At 41.3% G+C, this 23,555-nt stretch overlaps 1 protein-coding gene across 1 annotated transcript in view; it reads right to left on the bottom strand.

Moving 5' to 3' along the window:
* The window catches only part of ZNF592 (zinc finger protein 592), a 29,870-nt gene extending 8,207 nt beyond the window's left edge, over positions 1-21,663 (bottom strand). Inside the window, exons 1-3 of the mRNA XM_080914844.1 lie at positions 21,566-21,663; positions 6,735-8,976; positions 2,917-3,095 (exon numbers count right to left, since the gene is read on the bottom strand). Of these exons, the coding sequence (XP_080770970.1) occupies positions 2,917-3,095; positions 6,735-8,957 (2,402 nt within the window). The 5' untranslated portion in view covers positions 8,958-8,976; positions 21,566-21,663. The remainder of the gene's footprint in view (positions 1-2,916; positions 3,096-6,734; positions 8,977-21,565) is intronic.
* Positions 21,664-23,555: the final 1,892 nt, after the last annotated feature.

The following is a 23,555-nucleotide window of genomic DNA, read 5'->3' as shown; positions in this document are numbered from 1 at the left end:
AAATGGGCTCCTCTACACAGGTATGGAGGGAGGGGTGGGGGTGGGGCATGTCCCTCATTGCTGAACTATTTGTTACTGAGAAATTCAGGAAGAGAGGAAGTCATTGCCTTCAGCTGGCTATTGGTGATTTTACCAGACAGAATCAATGGACAGTTCCATTCAAATGCTCACACAGATGACCCTGATCCTGGTTAAACTAAATAGGTCATAGGATAAAACCAAGTCATGTAACTCTGAAAAAGAGATGGAAGGATGGGATACAGAGGCTGATAGAAATAGGAGAAAAGGCCAGGTGGTAATGGCGCATACCTTTGTCCCTAACACTTAGACAAGTTTGAGGACAGCCTGGTCTACAGAGTGAGTTCCAGAAAAAAAGAAAAGGGAAAAAAAAAGAGAAAAACTAAAAATGGGAGGAAAGGATTAACTAAAACACTTATACACACATATAAAATTATCAAAAAAAGTTTTAAAAAATTTTTAATATCTATAAAATTTAATATATATAAATGTACATTTATATAACAAAATTATATAATACATATATGCAATGTATAATATTTTTATCATTGCCTTAAAAAAGTCAGAAAAAGTAAAAAAATATAAACTAAATACTGTAACATTGTAGAAGCACTCAGTAAAACGGAGCATAGTTATCTTTTTTAGAAATTATTAAATAGTATTTTCACCAAAAGAATGGGAAGAAATATCCACAAATCATGTATCTAACAAGAGACTTAGTAACAAATATTGGCAAAGACAGATAAAAACTTCATACTCTGCACGTAGGAATTTACAATGGTAGAGTTGCTTTGGAAAACGGTGTTTCGGAACCTTAGAAAGTTAAGCACAGAGTTGGGGTTTGGCATCCGTATTTACTCCTATGTGTTCACTTAAAGAAGAGGACAATGCTAGGTGCATAGGTAAAGAATGTAAGCTTGAAGCTGGGAACCCATCTGTGCCACTGAGAATCTCTAGAATGGACAAGTCAAAGACAGACTGAGGCATCTCTGCAGTAGAGTACTTGAGTAACACTGAAGCCTTGGGTTCAAGCTCTAGAATTTAGGAGAGGAAAGATTAAAGTATCTTGGTGCTGCACATGGCTGTATACACTTTTAGTCCCAGCATTTGGGAAGAAGAGACAGAGGCAAAGGAAGACTCAGGCAAATCTTTTTTAGTTCAAGGCCAACCTGATCTATATAGCAAGTTCCAGGCCAACCTGATCTACATAGCAAGTTCCAGGCCACCCAGAGCCATATAACATGACCCTGTCTCAAAACAACAAAAATCCAAGATGAAGAAAAAAGAAAACACATCTTCCTAAATATTTTGGTATTGAATGAATTGCTATTAGATTGGATTTGATTTTAGGATTAGCTGTATAAACGTAAGTCAGAGTTTAAAAGGTTCTGGGAGCTTTTGTTTTGTTTTTTTTAAAAAGGATTTCTTTGTTGTTTTGTTTTTTCTTTGTTTGTTCACTTGTCTGTTTTTTTGAGACAGGATTTCTCTGGGTAGCCCTAGCAGTCCTGGGATTCGCTCTGTAGACCGGGCTGGTCTGGAACTCCCAGGATTACAAGAATATTACTCTTGGTTTAATATTTAACCTTTTTTTTCCTTTGATTTTTTGAGACAGGGTTTCTCTGTGTAATCTTGGCTGCCCCGGAGCCTTTGCAGACCAGGCTGGCCTTGAACTCAGAGATCCAAGTACTTCTGCCTTGAGCAATGGGATTAAGGCTACCATGATTGGCTTTAATATTTAGCATCTAAAAAACTAATTCTCTCTCATGCCCTCCCTTTCCTCTATAAAACAGAACTGTCTGTCCACCGACCAGCCAGCATTGCTTTCATTTGTTTTTTGAGGCAAGTCTCTGGTAGCTCAGGCTAGCCTTGAACTCTTGATCTTTCTATCTCGACCTCCTATTATGGTGTTAGAAACCAAATCTGAGATTTCTAAGCATGCTAGGCAAGCACTCTACAAACTCAACTAAATCTCATGCCTATTAGCCAACATGCTTGTCCTATTTAGTTGTGTGTGTATGTGTGTGTGTGTGTGTGTGTGTGTATGTGTGTGTGCGTGTGCATTTGTGTGTCAGTATGAAGGTATATGTATGTCAGTCACAGTGTAATCATGTAAAAGTATGAGTGTGGAGATTGGAAAGCAACCTTAGGTGTCAGAACTTGCTTTCTACCTTAGATAGGGTTTCTTTGTGGTTCACTGTTATATATACCAAACTATCTTGCTACAAGCTTCCAGGGCTTTTCCTATCCCCACCCATCTCATCACAAAAGCACTAGAATTACAAATACATGCTACTGGGGCTGGAGAGATGGCTCAGTGGTTAGAGCACTGCCTGCTCTTCCAGGTCCTTAGTCCAAATCTCAGCAACCACATGGTGGCTCACAACCATCTGTAATGAGATCTGATGTCCTCTTCTGGTGTGTCTGAAGATAGCTACAGTGTACTCAGATATAATAAATAAATAAATCTTAAAAAAAAAAAAACAAAACAAAACACATGCTACTATGCCCAATCTTATAGAGATCTTGAAACTTAAACTTAGGTCCTCACTTGTGTGACAAATGCTTTATCCAGTAACCCATCTTCCCATTGCCCTACTGGGTTCTATATTGAATTACTAATTGACTGTGTCTATTTGTATATGCAAAGTACATGCGCTATGACATGGGTGTACAGGAGTTGTTTCTCTCCTGGTAGCATGTGGGTGAAGTCATAGCTTCACTTAGGTCAATAGCTCATCATTGGGTAACATTGAGCCATCTCACCAGCAACCTCCCAACCACCCCTCCTCCAAAACACAGTGAGTTCTCAAAAACAAAATCTCAGTATGAAACAAGTTTCAGCCTAGTGAAAGGACCGGCCACTGGGCAGTAGCAGGACAGTCGGCTAGGAGCACCCACCTGTAGCCCACTTTTCGGGCATAGTGCAGGCAGTTCTCCTTTACGTGCGTCTGGAAGTAAGCAGAGCGACAGAGGACCCCACACTCCGGGCAGCAGTAGGGGGACTTGTGTGCATGGATCCGCTGGTGTGCACAGAAACTACACTGGTTGGGTAGCAGCATCTGGCATACCTGGCAAGTCTAGGAAAAAACACCAAGAAAGCAAATGACACAGGTGGGGTGGAGTGGAAAGCATACTGTCATAGACTGTTAACAGCCATGTAGTTAATGCCAAAGGTCTCATAACCTGGGAGATGAAGGCAGGACTGCCACAAATTCTAGGACAGTCTTCGTTATACACTGTTGATAACCTGTTTCAACAAAACCAAACAATAACAAAGAAAAAAGAAAAGAAAGTAGATCAATGCTATATATGATTTATGTAAATGTTCCCAATAGGATACAGTTCAAACTTGGTAGAGGCAAGAAGATCAGGAATTCAAGGCCTGCCTAGGCTACAGAGTGAATTAGAGGCTAGCCAGAGCTCCATGAGACATTGCTTCAAAATAAAGATAAACAATAAAAATAAGAGGCCCACCGTAAGACTTCTTAATGTAATTAAGAGAGTTTGAATATAGATTTGTATTGGGCAATATTAAAAAATGTCATTAATTTTACTAGGTGTGATGATAGCATAGTTAAGTAAAAACTTCAGAACAAGAAGATACATTCTACCATGAAACGGCCTTTAATCCTAGCACTTGGGAGGCAGAGAGAAGGTATCTCTGAGTTCAAGGCCAGCCTGGTCTGGGAGTTCCAGAGTTATGTAGAGAGGCCCTGTTTCAACAAAAAAAAAAAAAAAAAAGGAGGAAGAAAAGAAAGAGGAGATGATGATGATGATGATGATGATGATGATGATGATGATGATGATGATGATGATGATATAGACCTCTTGGCTGACATTTTATCCCAACTAAATGGCTTAGAATGCAAGGGAAAGAATGAAAAGCACCCACCCCACCCATACCCAGTCAATTCAGGGGGAGTCAGTTTTGCTTCAGGTGCAGACTTCCAGGAGGAAGACATAAATCCAAGCATGCTGTTCCTACTGTGGTAGGGAGCTGCACCCTACCTGGTATTGATACTGGTATTGTCATGGAAACCCAAGTCCAGTGGCCATCAAGGCTTATTCCAGATCTCAAGTCTCCCTCCCTAGAAGCCACATTTAGTAACAGGAGATACTACAAAGGATTCAAACTGGGCTTAGAGAAGCCCAACAGCCTTCTAGAGCAGTCTCTCACATAATGATGTCTGGTTGTACTTTTCTGTAGCTCCCACAAGGACAGAGTAACACAAGGAAGATGTAGTGTGAGAGGTGCCAGCTCTGTTCCTATGTCGATTTCTCCCTACATACGACTTTAGAATTTGGGTAAAAAGCAATATGGAATATGTCATAGATCCAGGCACCAGACCTCCATGCTCAAAGATCTTCAATGACTAAACTCAGGAAAAATAGTCCTAGCCCAACTCAAGTACACTAGGACAAACAAGAACATGGAAGCCCCTAGGAGAGGGTGCTGACTACACTCCACTCCACTCATCACAAGAAAAATATAACAGAAAAGGTGAAGGTAAGAGGCTATAGTGACTGTGGTGGTTTGAGCAAGAATGGCCCCATGGGGTTTATATATCTGAATGCTTGGTCATCAGGGAGTAGCTCTACTTGAGAAGGATTAGGAGGTATGGCCTTATTAGAGAAAGTGTGTCACTGGGGGTGGGGCTGGGAGCTTTAGGGTTTTCAAAAGCCCAAGCTAGTTCCAATGGCTCTTTCTTCCTGCTACCTGCAGATCCAGATGTAGCTCTCAGCTACATCTCCAACACCATGTCTGCCTACCTCTTGCCATGTTCCCTCCATAATAATAATAATAATAATGTATTAAACAGCTGAAACTGTAAGCCAGATACATTAAATGCTTTTTTCCTGAGTTGTTGTGGTCATGGTGTCTCTTCACAGCAATAAAATCCAATCTAAGATACTTTCTCTTGGGTAATTTTTGTATCCTTCCTGGCTGTTCTTCTGTCAACCTGATACAAGCTAGACTTGTCAGGGAAGAAGAACTTCAACTGATCAACTACCTCCATCAGATTGCCGTCTGATGCCTGTAGGCAAGTCTACAGGGAATTTTCTTATTAATGATTGGCAAGGAAGGGCCCAGCCCAGATAGACCAGACTGACTGGACTGTCTCTGCCTCTCAAGTGCTAGGACTAAAGGTATGTGCCACATGTCTCCTTTTAAAAAACACTATTTTATTTTTATATGTGATTGTTCTGCCTGCATGTATATGTATATATGTGTACAATGTGTACATCTGGTGCCTCTGAAGGTCAGAGAAGGATGTTGTCAGAACCTCTGAAATCAAAGTTATGGGTGTTTGTAAGCATGTAGATGCTATATCAAACCAGGGTCCTCTACAAGAACAACAAATGAGGTACCACTCTAATCTCTAATTAGTCTTTATAATGAGGAGCAACCTAATATATCCTGACTAAGGGAACCAAGTAAAGGAGTAAGTTTAGCTGTGTCATGCAAGGAATCCTAGAGATGACTCAATGGGTAAGAGTACTTGCTGTGCAAGCATTAAAGACCTGAATTAGATAGACCACTCCAGCACCCATGTAAAAATGATGTGCATTGCTGTGCATGAATAGAACCCCAATGTAAAAATGGGCAGATGCTGAAAGTTTGTTGGCCAGCCAACCTAAACAAAATAGTGAGCTTCTAAACCAAAAAGACCCTGTCTTAAGGAAGTAAGAAATTTTAAGCTCTTTGTAATCTCATACACAGATCTCTCCCTCTCTCTCTCTCTCTCTCTCTCTCTCTCTCTCTCTCTCTCTCTCTCTCTCTCTCTCTCTCTCTCTCACACACACACACATCTGAAGGCCTTTCTGTTTACTCTAGCTCCAAAGTATTTCCATTGTAACTGTACTAACCTAGCTTGAGGCTGCCTTCTTACAGAATCTGCTAGCAATGTCAATAAAGCAGTAAAGGGTAAGCACCAAGTACCTTTAAAAACAAAAACAAACCACATATCCAACCAACTGTAACCAGGAATCAGAATAAGCAGAAAAGCTCAACTCCTTGTCTAGAGTTGGGAGAACATGGGTGAAGGATAGAGACCTATAAAACCTCTGCATGGAGCCTACATGCCTACCCACTCTCCTTTCCTCCTCAGCTTTGCCTCTGGCCCTATCTCCAGAGAGGTTCTGCTTGACAGCTCTGTCTACTGAGGGGTAGAATATTCTTAGACAACATACTAAGGGACAAACACAGTGGTTCATCTAACCCTATCCCCAGGTTCTCTGCGCACTTGACAAAACCATGTTACTAGCTGCAAGAGGACAGAAAGAGACCACCCACCTAAGCCCTAAGGAGCCTGAATTTGGACCAAATTGCCAATCTGAGTGGAAATAGAACATGAGGCATGCCCAGAGAGACAGTTTCTTGCTCAAGACACAGAATCTTGGTCTGGTCTCAAATTCATGATCTTTCTGCTTTAGCCTTATAAGTACCACAATTATAAGCAAATACCATGATCCCCTGGCTAAACTTGTTGGATCTTCAGGCTTTCCCCACGGGTATGGGTAGGATTATCTTTCCAAATAAGAAGCCAAGCACTCTGTATTCAAGTAAGATGCTAACCATTAAGCCAGATGTCCTCCACTAAGACTAAGATTCTACCTCTGCTCTCATACTAATGGTCTCTCTGCAGTCCCCATCATGGAACCAGTCCCCATATAGGCCTGAGGCTTAACACCCAACAATGTGATGATCTACTTACTAGCCCCTCGGTTTCCTCTGTTGTCCTCTGGAAATGTGTAGCCAGGACCATATAATCTCGCATCTGCTTGTGACATTCAGGACATTTGGTTCCATACCGGATGAGCCTCACTGGGTCTGGGTAAAGTGGCAAGGCTGGAATTACAGGGTTGGCATTGTCCAAAGTGGAGCTGGGTTTGGGGGAGGAAGAAGCGGCTGGGGTTGCTGGTGCAGTGGGGTTCACAGGAGCTGCCACAAACATCTGGTCCGCAGAGATGGGCTTCACAAGCAGCTGAGAACACTGCATAACAAGTCCCTTGCTCTTGTGGTCACGGGCATGCCGAAGCAGGCTGCATTTGTTGAAGAAGAGCAGTGTCTTAGAGCACAGTGTGCACAGCACCTCAATGTGGACACTCCGCCGGCTGTAGTGCTGGCTCAGGCTCTTCTCTAAGGCAAACGCGTCTCCACACTCCAGGCAGCAGTACCCACTGGCCGGCACATGGATTCTGCTGTCTGCAGGTGGGCTGAGATTTGGCGCATAGAGGGGCACAGGGTTAGAGCTGTGAAGGACCTTATTGAAGACCTCCACAATTAGAGGGGCGGCCTTTTTCACCTGGTGGACCAGGGGCACTGTCATTTGCGTGACCTGAGGCTGGCTCCGTCTCTGTACTGAGGACTTGGCAGTCACAGATGCGGCAACACTGTGGGGGACCAAGTTCAAGTTGGCCAAGTGCACAGCTTTGGGCAAGAGACTGGCAGGGGCCAGGGTTGATGCCTGAAGTGCTGTGCTCTGTTGCTTCTTGCTTGCCTGTGAGTTCAGGGCAGATCCTTTTGCGACCCGGGCCCCAGAGATGCGGCAGGGAGATGAAGAGTCACTGGTCTTTATCATATTCTCATCCCCTTTTCTGTCACTCTGGGGGCTCCCTGAATTTATGCCTGCCTCAGAAAAGTGCTCTTCCACAGGCATGACTGTGCCTTCATCCCCTGGCACCTCACTTGGAGCCTCAGCAATTGTGCTCCCTGCAGGTGACTCAGCTGGGGACTTACTTGGATCATCAGGGTCTGGCAGGATCCTTGTAACAGTCCGTTTGATTTCCCCTGATGATGTCTTAATTGTTTTGATTCTAACTTTGGGAATTGCTGGTGGGGAGCTGGCAGCCACAGAAGGAGACCCTTTGCTGCTGCTGTCACTGCAGATACTCCGAGGGCTATCTGATGGCTTGATACTTTTTCTAGTGGCCTCTAGAGGGCTCCGGGGACTCTTTGGTGACTTGGGCATTTTGGGGCTACCTTTAGAACCCTCTTTAGTGGGCCCTGAGGAATCCTTTGTGTGACCAGGCTGATCCTCCTTGGGGACACTGGCCACCCTTTTGGCCTGTAAGGCCACCAATGCTGCAACACAAGAGGATAGCTTGGAATGGGCTGGCTTCAGACGCTGCCTAGGGGGGACAGAGGAGCAAGCACTAAGCTCTGGAACAAGCTTCTTGGGCTCTCCAATACTGTTGCTTGGGTGACTATTGAACTCTAAAGCTTCCCCAAAGAACCGACTGGAATCCAGATCTTTGTGAGGCTCCACCACCTTCTGCCCGCCCTGTCCATGCTCCTGCTGGCTCTCTAAAGGCAAGGGCTCTGGTTTGGGTTCTTTCTTACAAATGTGATCAAACATGTGTAGCTCTGGGACTGGGAACTTTGACAGAGCTTCCAGGACTGGGCCTCCCACAGTCCCAGGAGGAGGTGGGAAATAACTGTCAGAGTGCTTGGACTTTATCCCAAATCCATTATCTTTGACAGGATCCTCAGGTTCTGGGCTAGAGATTGGGCTGAACTGGTTGAAGGTGGGTAATGGCTCGGACTTGGAAGGCTCTAGCTTACTCGTGAAACTCCTAGCGCTGTCTCCATTTATAAAAGTAGAATCAAACTTCCCACAGTTGTGGGAGTCTGGGGGCAGGTCTGAACCCCGAAATCCATTATGTAAGAGACTAGGAGCAATGTGGTCTTTCTCTGCTTCAAATGACTCTTGGCGGCTGGTGTTCTTGACAATGACACTCACGGCCGGCACATCTGGGGCTGATCCTGAGTGAGACAAGGACACATTCTCATCCATACACATGCTTGAAGACTTCAAGGGACTCTCATTTTCCTCACTAGGAGCTTGGATGGCTTCCTTTGCATCAAGACTTGTGGGATCTGGGATGTCAAAGGCAGCCAGAAGATCATCAAAATCTGGGGTTTTCATATCCCCCATGGCTGGATGCTGACAAGTGCTATAAGAAAAACAAAGAACAGAATCAATGACCACCAAGGCCTCTTTGAATTGTCCTACATCATCTGTATTTAACACTCATTATTTAATGCATACATAATGCTGCTGGCTCCTACCTTCTACTATAAGAAGTCACATACCTGGGTTTCACCCTCAGGTTTCTAGCCTACTAAAAAGTAGAAAAGACTGAAAAGAGAAGCTTATTTGTAGTGACAAGCTTGCTTGGAAGGTCTTAATTCCTGGGTGGCCCCACAACCAAAAGAAAGAGAGGATAAGATGCCCTTCTATCCAATAGGACCATGCCCCCAGGTCTCCCCATCATCTCTGCCCTCACTACCTATATCTTATTAGCATATGTTTTCCTTCTATGTGGTCCATATATTTCATACACACAAATACCAGGGGGGGAATGGTGCCTAGAGTTCTCTGCAACCGCTGCCAAGAGTCTCTGAGGATCTTTACTGAGTATATATGTACGGATTCTCATATTCATATACATTCTCTCTTCTCCCTCCTCCTCTTCCTCTCTGTGCTTTCCTCCTTCTCCTTCTCCTTCTTCCTTCTCTCCTCTTCCTCCTTCTCCTATTTCTTCTGATTTTTGAGACAGGGTCTGTCTCTAGCACTGGCTGTCCTGGAACTCAGTATGTAAACTAGGCTGGCCTTGAACTCACAAATATCCACCTGCCTCTGCCTCTCAAATGATGGAATCAAAGTGTGGGCCACCATACCCAGCTACTGCTGCTGCTTCTATTAAAACCTCTCTTAAAACATTTTTATGTATATGAATGTTTTGCTCACATATACATCTTCACACCCTGCATGAGCCTAGTGCCTCTGTAAGTAAGAAGGGGACATAAGATCCCGTTTTGCACCCACTCAGAGTGGGGTACACCTAGACCTTAAACCATTAATAACTCAAGAGCTAAGAATATAGCTTTGTGCAATTTTTGGTATTTAAAAATCATTATGTTTAATCTATACACACCAAGAAAACTTTGACTATTTCCATGTTATGTTTTGTTTTACATGTACTTTATGCTTATGGTAACTAGTAAGATTTCAATGCATACTATCAAACCTTTAAAAAAATCAAGTACTGACAAAAATATATTCATATAGTTTTATGCCAAAATGCTTTTAAAAATCTGGACATGTATCTCTTTTTTTTAAAAAATAAGTTGTAAGGAAAACAAATCCCATTATGAATGGTTGTGAGCTACTATGTGAATGATAGAAATCAACTGAGATCTTTTGCAAGGACAGTGCCATTAACTGTTGAGCCATCTCTATAGCCTTCTCAATAAAGACAATGAAAATAAAAAATACCATGAGATAAAATATATCATCTATAGTCTTAGAGAATTAACCCCAAGACTGAGGGGAAGGATCCTTCAATCTGGGTGCTAGCATCTACAGAAGGACTTGGTCAGTCTGATTCCAGGACCACATCAAGTGGGAGGTCATGTGAAACAGACATGCGTAGAATACTGACAATCCTAGCACTCCAGAGCCTGGAGCAGGAGGATTGGAAGCTCAAGGTCATCCTTTCTTACTTAGGCTCAAGGCCTAGACTAATACCTAGGGAGAATGGTTAAATATTTGACTATTTAGCCAACAAAAACATGGTCGATAATCTATACAGCAATGAAGCAAATTATTTATAACTTTAAAAAAAAGACTAATACAAAAGTATTATTACATGCTAACAATATATAATATTAAGTATCTGTCGGAAAGAAAAAAACTCTTTAGGGTAATGAAATTACTAGCAAGTTATTTTAGTTATTTAGTGTATATCTGTTGCACTAATAAAATGTTTTTATAAAATTTAAAAGGGAAAAAAAGAAGAGAAGGATTAGAACCACAAGGGAGGCAGGCGGCATGTTGAAAATATATCTCTTACCACCCCTGATATCAACAGGTTTACAGGTTTGCTTTCTCACATCACAACCACCCACACTCCAAACCTCCACAAAGCATATCTTCCTGCCAAGGAGTTCTCATGGAAATGAGAAAAGCATATTCCCTCCCCTTGAGAAAATATCCAGTTATGGATAAGTAAAATAGCAATTATTTAAACAGGGTCAGCAGACTGCCTTACTAGAATGAAATTAAAGTTTTAAACAGAACAGATATTTGTCTCCAGGACTAGGTGCTGGAGTCCATAAACAACAGGCAGATACCAGCATCCCAAAGCCAAGTGAACTGATGTGCATGCAGGGCAGCATATGAATAAATGCCTTCAGGACCTTTGCTTCAGATGCCCCCTCCCTCCCTTTCTTCCTGCCTTCCAATGCCTAAGGGGAGAAAGACAAAGAAAGGAAGGACAGATTGGTCATCTGCAGTGCAGGAGAAAGCATATTAAAACATTTACTGGAGCCCAGTGTCCTTCAGAAAAGGACAGGGTTTGATGAGGAGGTACTGCATCAGAATAAGTAAGATTCTCCATAACTTTAATTTTTTAATGGCTATTTTTAATGATGGTTTTTAAACACTTTAACTTCTCTTGTAGCCCACCACCCACTAAACTTAGTGGAAAAGAAAGGATATGGGGGGAGTGAACCTGTTTAGAAATGCTTCTTTGGAGCAATTCCCATCTGTGTTGTCTGAAAATTGGCAGTTTAGTTCATAGGTCAGTAGCAGCAGCTCGATCCACTCATAAACACTTAATGGAAATATTAGCAGTCCAGTTTGGTAGAGTTGGGTTAGCAAGCATCAGCAGTGAGGGAACAGTTCCCGGCTGTGCCTCCCTTCGCTGAGGAAGCAAAGATCAGTGAAGATGTGAGAGCAACAAGTGTTCAGCTATGTAAGCAAGCCAAGCAGCTCAGCCTACATCACTGTCTATCCTTTTTATATTCCCTCCAAGCATCACATGTCCTCTACGAGCCTTGTCTCAGCTGCCTCGACTCTGCCAATCAGCCTGAGACCAAGGAAGCAGTAAGAAACTGTAGCACACCACCAGAAGTTTGTTGGTGTGTTTCTACAAATGTAGCTCAACTATGTAAGGCGGATCAATATATGTGTGTCGTTAGCAAAGAATCTTTCATCACATGTCCTTTTACAGTTTTAGTAGAACAACCTTTTAGCAGTCTGCTTTAGTGCTTTCTTAAGTCTGTCTTAGTCTTTCATGTTTGCTCCAGCAAAACACCATCCAACACAGTGACTTTCCAAAGAACCCTTAAGTTTCTACCTCGGTTCCCCCACAGAAATTCGTCACTGGTTTGCAGAGAATGAGCAGTTATAACATATATTTGCTAGAAAGTCAGTTAGCTGGTGCAGGCATGCTGGTGCACACCTGCAATCTCACCTCTTGGGAAGGCTGAGGCAGGAGGATTGACAGAAGGCTAGGCTGAGCTACATAGTGAGACTTCATCTTTAAAGAAAAACAAAACAAAACAAAACAAAGATAGGTGTGGTGGCAAATACCTGCAACCTCAGCACTCTGGGAGGTAGAGGCTGAAGGAGGTTCAAGGCCAGTCTCAGCTATATGTGAATTCAAGCTCTATGAGAACTTGCTTTACATTTTTTTTTTTCTTAGCAGGGCAGTGATGTTGTACACCCTTAATCCCTTAATTCTGGAAACAGAGACAGGCAGATTTTGAGTCAAAGACAGCATGGTCTACAGAGTTCCAGGATAGCCAAGACTACATAGAGAAACCATGTCTCAAAAATAATTTTTTTCTTTAAATAAAAAAGTGATATTTCCACATATTGTAGAGTTGTGGTAAAAATAAGTGGTAAGAATCACATAAGTAATAATTTATATGACCTGTTAGAAGAGCTATTTAACAATGCATAAGCAAAGCTACAATTACAACTTCCTCTAGGATCTACTAGTTTTTCTAGGAAATTTTACCAAATACTTTAATAAGGAATAAAAAACATCTTAATTTTGAATGGGGTCTCACCAAGTCTAACTGTCCAATTAGAATTCTTTGAGAGGCAAAAATAATACATAATTTTATATGACTATAGTAAAATTAGAAGGTAAAACTTCTGGCCTTTAACAAAATCCTACCCCAAAACAGCAACTGAACACCATAGACTCTAACTGAATGTACACCATATATCTATCTGTGCATATAGGTGTGACTGTCATTTCTAGGTAACTAAAAAAGAAAGAAAAAGATACTAACTCACTGACAAATTCTAGCATCAAGTTTAATGTTTTCATAGGTTTCCTAGAATGATACATCTCAACCCATGGATTATCTGCTATACTTTGGATCTTAAATATCTCCAAAGGATTGGTGTTTTGAAGGCTTGGTTACCAGCCATGGCTGTAATGAAAGCTGATGCAGCTTAAGAGAAAGAAGTCAGACCAGAGGCATGCTTTTGAAAGGGATATTGTGTTCTCAGCCCCTTCTTTTTGTTTCACAGGGGCCATGAGAGCAGACAGTTACTCTACCACAAGTTTCCTCAATCATGTTATGCTGTTTTGTCTCAGGCCCAAAGCCACAAGGCAAACTGATCAGACTGAAATCTCAGAAAGTATGAACCTAGAAAACAACAATAAAAAAAGAAAAAACCCAAAGCATTAAAATTATTTTGAACCATGGTCTCACATTATATGTTTAGAATAATGACTTTAAACAATGCTGTTCATAAATAAAAAGATCTCATGTACTGATTAGTTTTACATCAACTTGGCACAAGCTTGAATATTAAAAAAGGGCACCTCAACTGAGAAAAATGCCCCCACTAGCCTGGTGTATGGGCAAACCTGTGGTGCATTTTCTCAACTGATGACTGATGTAGGGGGGCCCGGCTCACTGTGGGTGGCGTCATCCCTGAGCTGATGTCCTGGGTGCCATAAGAAAGCAGGCTGAGCAAGCCATAAGAAGCAAGGCAGAAAGCAGTATCCCTCTATGGTCTCTGCATCAACTCTTGCCCTGACTTCCTTCTGTGATAGACTAATAAGCTATACAATGAAAGAAACCCTTTCTTCAAGTTGCTTTTGGTTATGGTATTTATCACAGAAATAGAAACCAGACAACTAGTTATCAGTTTAAAATAGCCCCTTAAAACACAGCATCAGTTTTTCATTGCAAGTTCAATTGCCCAGGCAACTTAGTAAGGCGTTATCTCAAAATAAAAAGCAGAAAAAGGGCTATTTAGTGGTAAAACATTTGCCTAACATGTGCAAAGCCCTAATTCAATCTCCAGTACCAACAGACATGGAAGGGAAAGGGGGCGGGAGAGGGTAGGCAAAGGCATACCAGATCAGGAAAAGGTCCTGAGAAATAAGAGTAGAGCTACAAAACACATGTGAGGGGCCACCAAAATGATTCAATGGGTAAAGGCACTTGCAGCCAAACATGTACATGCACACACACAAAACAAGAGAATGGAAGACAGATATTGTAACCATTTCAATTTAGAGAAATAAAGATTTGGGAGCAAGAAAACTATATAACTAAAGTGGAAGTCTGTTCATCCAAATAACAGAAAAGAGCAGTATTTTGTTTTTAAAATAAAATGTGTAGCCAACTACAAGATGACTCAATAGTCAGAAAATACATTCAAGTTCTATACAAGTAAAACATACACAGGGCTAAGTACCTGAACAGAAGAGGACATGCCTAGCATGTATAAAGACCTGGGTTCAATCCCAAGCAATACACACAAAAAAGCCATATATACATTATGTGTGTGTGTGTGTGTGTGTGTGTGTGTGTGTGTGTTAAAACAGACATTTAAATCCAGAAGAAAAAAAAAAGGCTCTAAATAGTTAAGAATAGACTTGACATTGAACACATAGAATTTTTCTTTCCTTTGCATCAAAAGGTTAAATTAAAAACAAAGACAAAAGCATTTCTTATAGAGGCTTGGTCTTTTGCTTGTACTGTAATGCTAATTACTGGCCCCCAATGCCTGGTTGCACATACCCAAGTGACACACCTAAGTGAAGCTATGTAACCTTGTCCCCCAAGGTAACTCTGATAGGACCCACAGAACCAATACCCACAAGTTGTCTTCTGACCCCTACCTGCACACTAAGTGCTCAAGCATGCATACACAAAGTAAATAAATACAATAAATTTAAGCAAGGCTGTGGTGAAGCATGTCTTTAATCCCAGTACTCAGAAGGCAGAGGCAGGTGGATCTCTTGAGTTCAAGGCTAGCCTGGTCTACTCAAATTTGCCCAGCTCTTATGTGCATCTAATAAATTCCTATATAAGTACTGACTCCTAAGGTAGATAAACAGATCCTTCCATATACATGTTATAACTCTCCTGAACATAATCTAGATTTGCTTATAGGTTAAGTGAGCCAAAATCACAGATGTTCTGAATGACTGGCTGTTTCATTCATGAGACACCTGTTTCTCAACCAATTTTTAAAAACAAAAAACAAACAAAAAACCAAGGAGTCTCAACCTTAGATTAGTAGATAAGAAATGGGTGTTCCAATAGACACAGACAAAACAGAATTCTGTGGCAGACATGGGCATTACACAGGACGTAAGAATTGAAGAGGACCTCTAAAGCCACTGTAAACAGCTGCTGCTCTGCCTGTTAAGTATAAATTTAACAAGGGCCAGTAAAATAGCTGAGCAGGTAAAGGTACCAACCACCAAGCTCAAGGTCCAGAGTTCAAGGATCAGAACCCACATAGTGGAAGGTAAGGAACAACTCCTACAAGTTGATCTATGTCTTCCACACATGCACCACGGCATGTGTGCTCGTACACACACAAATAAAATGTAATACATGTAAGACAATGACAGTAGTAGTAATATTAACAACATGCACACAACTGAAACAGATGCTCAGGCTCCAGGCACAGCAATTCAGACTCAAGAGGTCTGGGTCAAAGCTTCCTAGTTTCTAGAACATTGTTCTAGTCTTAATGCATAAAAAACTAGGACTCAGGGGAGTTTATCCACAGGTTACACAGACTTATGTTTAAGGGGACATACAGCTGAATGAAGGTCAGGACCTACTCTAGAGCTCTTACCAACACTAAAGGCACACTGAGGACATGGAGCTCTTACACAAGTCACCCTAGCTCTCTTTGCTTTACTTACTACCTCTTATGTCATAATTCTCTACCATTATTACTGTTGTGTTCAGTAATGGGTTTGCTTTCCTGCCTTTACAAGCCATTGGTAGGAACTCATTAAATTATTAATTGGCACTTTTAGACTTGGCACTATACTGGATGTCTGACAGAGACCTAACATCTAATAGACCTAACAGCAAACTTTAGGTTTTCTCTTACACACATCCTTACTCAGAAGATGACACTGCCAACCTTGCAGCTGCTGAGGCCAATTTTTTTTCTTCATACCTCCCACCCACAAGCAAATACCATGCACTATGCTTTTAAGATGCAGGCAAATCAGGCCATTTCTGACTACAAGCAGCATCACCTTTCCTGGATTCCCACCATGGCCTGGATTCTTCCTGGCCTATAATAGCCATGGTCAACATAACAGCCAAATATTGCTTTGAAAACGTAAGTCAGATGATGGCCCTTCTCTCAACCTACTCCAACACTATCTTGTCTCATCTGACTTCGATCCAGTCTTTCTTGAAGTCCGCACAGCCTGCTGGATCTCACTGGCACGTTTTTCCCCATAAGATTCTCTCATACCAAGTCTGCTAAAGCACCTATAGATTTCCTTACCATTCTACAAACATTCTGGCCATGCTCCTGCCTCAAAACTTGTACACTTCCTATTTTCTCTCATTTATAAAACTTTGGCCACTTGATGCATACCAATAATTCCATAATTCAGGAGGCTGAGTTGGAAGCCAGTCTGGGCTTCACCAAGATTTGAGATGAAAAGACAATGAAGACAAGAAAAGAAAGATTCTTGTTCAAGGTCTCTGGGCTCACTTCCTTGTGTCCTAACCATCTTTGATCTATGTAGATGCTCTTCATGATCACCATACATCCCTAATCTCCAACCCTTTATTCTGCCCTTTTTCCATAGCACTTATGATCACTGAACATATAGAACATATATCCATTTTCTTGTTTTTACAAACCTTACTGTGTTTACTAGAAGGTGACCCACCACACTTTACCACTTCTCTACAACCCTAGCCCCTGAAACTCTCATAAAGAAGGCTGTAAGATGATAGGCCTTGTGGGTAAGAAAGGATCTACCTGGAGTCCCCCTTGTCTATGAATCCTAGATCCCTACAGAAACTGATTAAACCTAAATATTTCATCAGTGAAAAACACCTACTGGTCTAGTCCTAGAATCATCCCAAAGAACGGAGAGTGAGAACAGTGAGAAGCCAATGGAGATGAAAGACTAGCTCTAAGACCAGGAGCTAGTACCCAAGAGGAAGACAAGATGATCCTGATCATAAGGGGATACAACTCTATGAAAAGACTAAAACCCCACTAACTTATATATTTTAAAGGTGCTGCATGCTATGTGACTTTTACCACAATAAAGCTGCTATGTTACAAAAAAAGACAATAGGGACTGAAGCGACTGCTCAATGGTTAAGAGTATTGGCTTCTCTTCTAGAGGACCCAGGTTTGATTTCCATTTGACCCAGACTCACAACTGTCTATAACTCTAGTTCCAGAGGATATAACACTTTATTCTGGTGTCTACTGACAACACATATGATATAAAGATATACATACATGCAGACAAAACACCCATACATATAATATAAAAATAATCAAAATTTAAAACAAAACAAAATAGAGGTGGAGGGAGTAAAAATTATACAAACTATAAAGGAAACCGAGAAGCAGAAACTAAGCAAGCAACAAAGTCATAAACCTGGGGGTGCAGATAAAATCTGATACGTTGTAATCTGCACTTATTTTACCTTGCCTTACTTGCAAACAGATCTCAGTACTATCAGGGCCTCCACTTGTGAGAACAGAATCCAGACTCTTGAGAGAATAGGAGACAGTACTCTTCGCTCACACACTGCCTTAAGGAATCCCTCCCACTGAACTTTATAAAGCATCATGCCTTGGTAGTAAGAACTCTTCAAAATTAAGCAGGAATCAAAAAACCTCAAACTTGATGGAAACCAAATCTCCATTCCTGGGAGGAGAAAGTAGCCATTCCACCGGATCACTGACCCCATCTCTAGTGTCACTGTTTGGTGGTTCAGAAGCTGTCCCTTGCTTATCTCATCAGCCATAAGCAAACAAAAATTGCAAAGACTCAAAGCTGAAATGTTCCAGGAACAAGCTAGCCTTGAGGATCACTGTGGATGGCACAGGAGTAGGCACCAGTGAAAGAAGGGGCTTTTCTCAGCTGCTTTCTGACACACGCACAGATGGTCCTCAGCTTACAATGGGATTATGCCACAGGAAACCCATTTATTTTAAGTTGGAAATGTAAATAAAAAATGTAATCCAAGGGTTGATAAGACAGTCTCTTGGGTGAAGACTGCCAAGCCTAACAACCTGAGCTTGAGTCTCTGAACCCATGGTTAAAAGAACCAACTCCTCCAAAATTTTCCTCATCATCTTCATACACACACTATGGGAAGTACAAACAAATTAAATAATATTAAAAATTGTTTTAATTTTATACTATCAGTACACTGTCACTGTCTTCAGATATACCAGAAGAGGGCATCAGATCTCATTACTGATGGTTGTGAGCTGCCACATGGTTGCTTGGGAATTGAGCTCAAGACCTCTGGAAGAGCAGTCAGTGCTCTTAACTGCTGAGCTATCTCTCCAGCCCCTTGCTTTGTTTTTAATGTAAGCCTGATGTAGAGATGCCTGCCTATAACTCCTCGTGGGATGGAAGCAGTAAATACTTGGGAGTTTAAGTCCAGCTTGAACTACATGAAGCCCTGTCTCAAAAACAAACAAATATAAGGTTCCTAGCTTATTTATCCAGTTTGAATGTTTCCTTCACAACTCATATTGAAATGTAACGACCATAGTAATAGTTTTAAGTAATAGTATTAAGGGGCAGGACTTGATTTTTCTTCCTTTGGGGTTCAGAAATGATAGAAGCTCTCATATAGTCAAAAATTACCTTGAACTTCTAATCCTCTTGCTTCTACCTCCTAAAGGCTGAGAATACATATAGTCTCGAGTGGGGCTCTTGAGAGGAGACTAGGCCTTAAGGGTTCTGCTCTCATAAATGGAAAAATGAAGGTAGGAATGGTTTTTAATAGAAAATAAGGTTCAGCCAGTTCTTTGTCTCACATATATGACTTCTAGTTCATATTATATAGCACAAAGGCTCCCAAAAGAGATGTCATGTGGTTCTTTGACTTTGGAATTCCCAGCCCCAAGAACCATGAGCCAAATAAATTACTGCCTATACATGATTCTGTCTATGGTATTTCTCTTACAGCAACAGAAAACAAGATGGAAAACAGCACCGCCAAGCAGCATAGATTGGCCACACAATGCATTGTACCATATGGGTGGTTCATCTATGTGATCTCATGGCTAGCTACCAGAAACTGTGGCTCACTGACACTGCCCAGCAAACTGCCAGAGGACAATGAAAATCCAAATTAGAAGTGTCTCTACTGAATGCATATCACTTCACACCATTGTCCATTCAGACCAGAAAACTAGGCACTCAGTGTACCCTTCCATTCCCCATCCTTCCTTATTCCCTCCCTGCTCCATGTGCTACCAATCATAGATTTCCCTCCCTCCTTCCCTCCCTCAGTCATCTCTTCTCTCCAGAGACCTAGATGGTCTATCATTATTACTACTCAGCCTCTGCTCTAACCTTCATCTGCAGTAAATCAGCCAAATCCGCCCCAGCTAAGGGAGCTTCTCACCAACATCAGTTGGCTGTATTTACCAGTGTGCTCACTATAATGATCCTTTTGCTCTAAGGCAGTGGGTTTTAACCTGTGGGTCCCAATCTCTTTGGGAGTTGAACCCCCTTTCACACGTGAAATCCTGTATATCAGATATTTATATTATGATTCATAAAAATAGCAAAATTACAGTTATGAAGTAGCAATGAAAAAAATTTTATGGTTGAGGTCACAACAACATGAGGAACTATATTTAATGGTCACAGTATTAGGAAGGTTGAGAACCACTGCTCTAAGGATATACCAGAAAATATGTCCAATAGTATATCACTACATACCTTTCTATCATCAGACAAAATGGAATAGTAAGGGTCCTTATGTTAGCTGGATGCCTAGACATGAACCCTGTGGTCTCAGCTACTAAGGAAACTGAGGCTAGATTACTTGAATCCAATAGTTTTAGTAAAATAGTAAAACCCTATCTCAAAAAGAGGGAAAAGCCCTTATCTTTCTTATTTTTTCAAAGACATATAGTGAAACACATACAAATATAATAATAGGACATATGGAATTTGCCTCAAAAACAGGAGAATGAGAACAGAAAGGGCACAAATGAAACAAGATTAGCCATTGACTGAATGATGTTTTTAATCAAATTATTTTCTACAACACTTATGTTTCAAGCAAATAGTCCCTTGACTAGTAGACTCCATGGGTCAAACTAGATAAGCCTGAAAATTACACCCATCAGGATAGATTGTAGCATAATAAGAAACAGAAAATAACTCAGGTCAACTCTTGGTGAGAATGTATGAAAATGGAATCCTTGTGCATTGCTAGATAAAGACTATAAAATGGCATTTCTGCTGGGTGGTGGTGCACACCTTTGATCCCAGCACTTAGGAGGCAGAGGCAGGATCTCTGACTTTGAGGCCAGCCTGATCTACAGAGGTAGTTCCAGGACAGTCAGGTTATGCAGAGAAACTGTCTTGAAAAACTAAATGAATAAATGAATAAATGAATGAATGAATGAATGGTCTGGTATGGCCACCATGGAAAATTCCTCAAAAAAAAATTTTTTAAATATACCAAATGACCCAGAAATCTATTTCTAAGCATATAAGCCAAGCATGAAAATGCAGACTTTTAACCTCATTATTCAAGAGGCTGAAGCAGGAAAGTCAAGTTCAAGGCTAGCTTAGGCTAGACAGCAAGATCCTGCCTCAAAATAAACACATTAATTTCCTCCAAGGTCTCAAAATATTTAGTGTTAATTCAAAGCCACATTTACAATCAATCTCCAATGGTAGAGCAACCCAAGCATCCATCAATGAATGAATTGGTCAATAAAAATGTCAAATATATAAAAATAGATGGTATTCGACTGAGAAGGATGGACATTAGGGCCTTAACTCAGTGGGAGAATGCTTGCCTAGCATGAAGACAGTCTTGTTTCTATTCATATCACTGCACAAAGGAAAGGGGGAGGAAAGGAGTGGGGGAAGACAAGACTAAGGCACACCACAATATGAACAAACCTTGAAGACATGATATTAGTGACAATACAGAAAGACAAATATTGAGTGATTCTATTTACATGGCATCCCTAAAGCAGGCAAACCCACAGAGAGAAATAGAATGAGGGTGGCCGAGAGCATAGGGACCAGCAGCGTTGTCTGGTGGAGCAGAGCTGGGTGATAGTGGTGATGGCTGCCTGACTGCAAGTCACTTAATACACTGTACATTTAACATAGGAGACGCTGTAGTATTTACCACCAAACAAAACCATAAACAATAAAACCGCTCTTGTAGCCAAATTCAGCTCTTCAAGGCCAGCTCAGGTCAACCTAGACATCATACCTTAGTGAGGTTCTCAAAACAAGGGTGTGGTGAGCGTTCCTGGGGAAGTGGAGCTGCGGAGAAAGGGAAAACTACCTACGCACATGGTCTAGAGTCCAATCACCACCTATGGAAAGAAGAAAAACAAAATGCTCTGTAAATGGGTTTGGAGATAAATGTTAAAAAGGAAAGAACTTAAGAAAACTAGTAACAACTACCCCAGCAGAAACACAAGCCTGAGGAAAACCTCTAAATTCAAAGGTGGTCCCACAAAGATGAAACTTCCAGCCCCAAACTTGCTTCCCTCTTCCTAGCCTAGCATGGTGGTGAGAATCATTAGGGGAATTTGTGTAAAACTTACTTGCCACCAAGAACTGCCTGTAGCTGCCTATGTCCTTGCCTGTATCCCATTACCTTTCCTGAAAGATTTAAGAGCTTGAATCACTACCAAATTTAATCATGTTTTCTTATTAAAGAGTTTTGCTGCTCTTGTTGGTTTTATTGTTTTCTTTTTAATAAGACATATTTATCTAGGGGGTAAAATGTAACAGTAATTTTCAACCCCAATAAGCCTGTATAAAAACCACACAATCTAGTTATTATATGCATAAGCTGTATATCTACATTGGGCAGATCTAGCATTATACAAACTTACTCCCCAGCTATACGACCCTTTGCTACTTGTAGTTTCTCCTTGCCACGCGGTTTCGTTCCATCTTCCTCCTCCACTTCCTCTATCCTCCCATCTTCTCTCTCCACCTGCCCCCATCCCTAAGACCTCCCATTACACTTTTCTCCTCCACTGCCCAATCACAGGCTCTTAGCCTTTCTTTGATAGGTAAATGGAGAAGAGGTTCACAAGAGAACCCCTGAGTAAGTGGTTGAATACTCATTTGGGGGAGGGGAGAGAACCCCTCTGGAGGAAGCAGAATTAACATCAGAATACAAATAACATCAGGTCAATCCACGAGAGAAAAAGAGGAAGTGAAAGGATACGTCTCTTTAATTTCTTTTTTTTGTTTTGTTTTGTTTTTGCTTTCCTCCAGGCTGACCTGGAAGTTGCTAATTTAGCCAGGCTGGCCTCAAACTGGTAAGAGATCCCTCTACCTCTACCTCTCAAGTGCTAGGATTAAAGACATGCAGTCTCAGACAAACAAAACATGAACTAAAGAAAGTGTAACATCAAAATAGGGACAGAAGCCAGAGGCTGAGAGCTGAAGAGGCACAAGTAGGTGCTGGATCTATTGTCAGTGGTATGTTCTGAATGTACCTGGTTATTCACTACAAGGGAGCCTTAGTGCCTCCAGCCATGGGGCTCTGGCCTATTAACCAGAGAGTCTCTAGTGTGGATAAACAATCTGACTGCAGCAGAAGGGCTATCAGACTCAAGGCTTTACTGACCCAGGCTGGCTGTTTCTCCCAAGTCACCACAATCACAGCTTCTTCCCTCATCCTACTAGAAACTCAGCAGTAAGTGAACAACTAGCACTCAGCTCTCAGCCTCCTCCCTGTTTCCAAGACCAAGATGCCCTTGGACTAAAAGCTCTGAAGCTTATAGTCATTTTCCCACTTCCCAACATGGCATAAATTTTCCTTTGGTTTGGTATTGAGACATTGACTATAGCTCTTGTCATAATTATGACACACCTTAGTGTTGTAAAAGCAGGACTAGAAAACATTGTTCTAGTATATCTTTCTAGATTAGAGGGTTTTGGGTTTGTTTTTGTTTTTTTTTTTTTTTTTTCCCAACACCAGAAACACAAAAACCTGTCAGAGATTCCAGAAACTCATTACATTTAAGTCACTCTACAAATAAAGAAACAGAGGTCCAAAGGTGAGGTAATCAATCAGATCAGACCAAGTATACAAAGTGAAAAGAATTTTTGTTTTCAAATGTAAATAAAATATATCCAATAAGATCAGTTTTTAAAAAAAGAATTTTTGTTACCTGAAAGGTTCCCAGAATCCCTGACAAAATCACAAGACCCTGACTTAAGGCCTTCCATCACAT

The sequence above is a fragment of the Micromys minutus genome (assembly GCF_963924665.1).
Source record: "Micromys minutus genome assembly, chromosome: 3".
NCBI lineage: Eukaryota > Metazoa > Chordata > Mammalia > Rodentia > Muridae > Micromys > Micromys minutus.
Note: the sequence above shows the minus strand (reverse complement) of the source record. Positions and strands in the feature narration are given on the sequence as shown.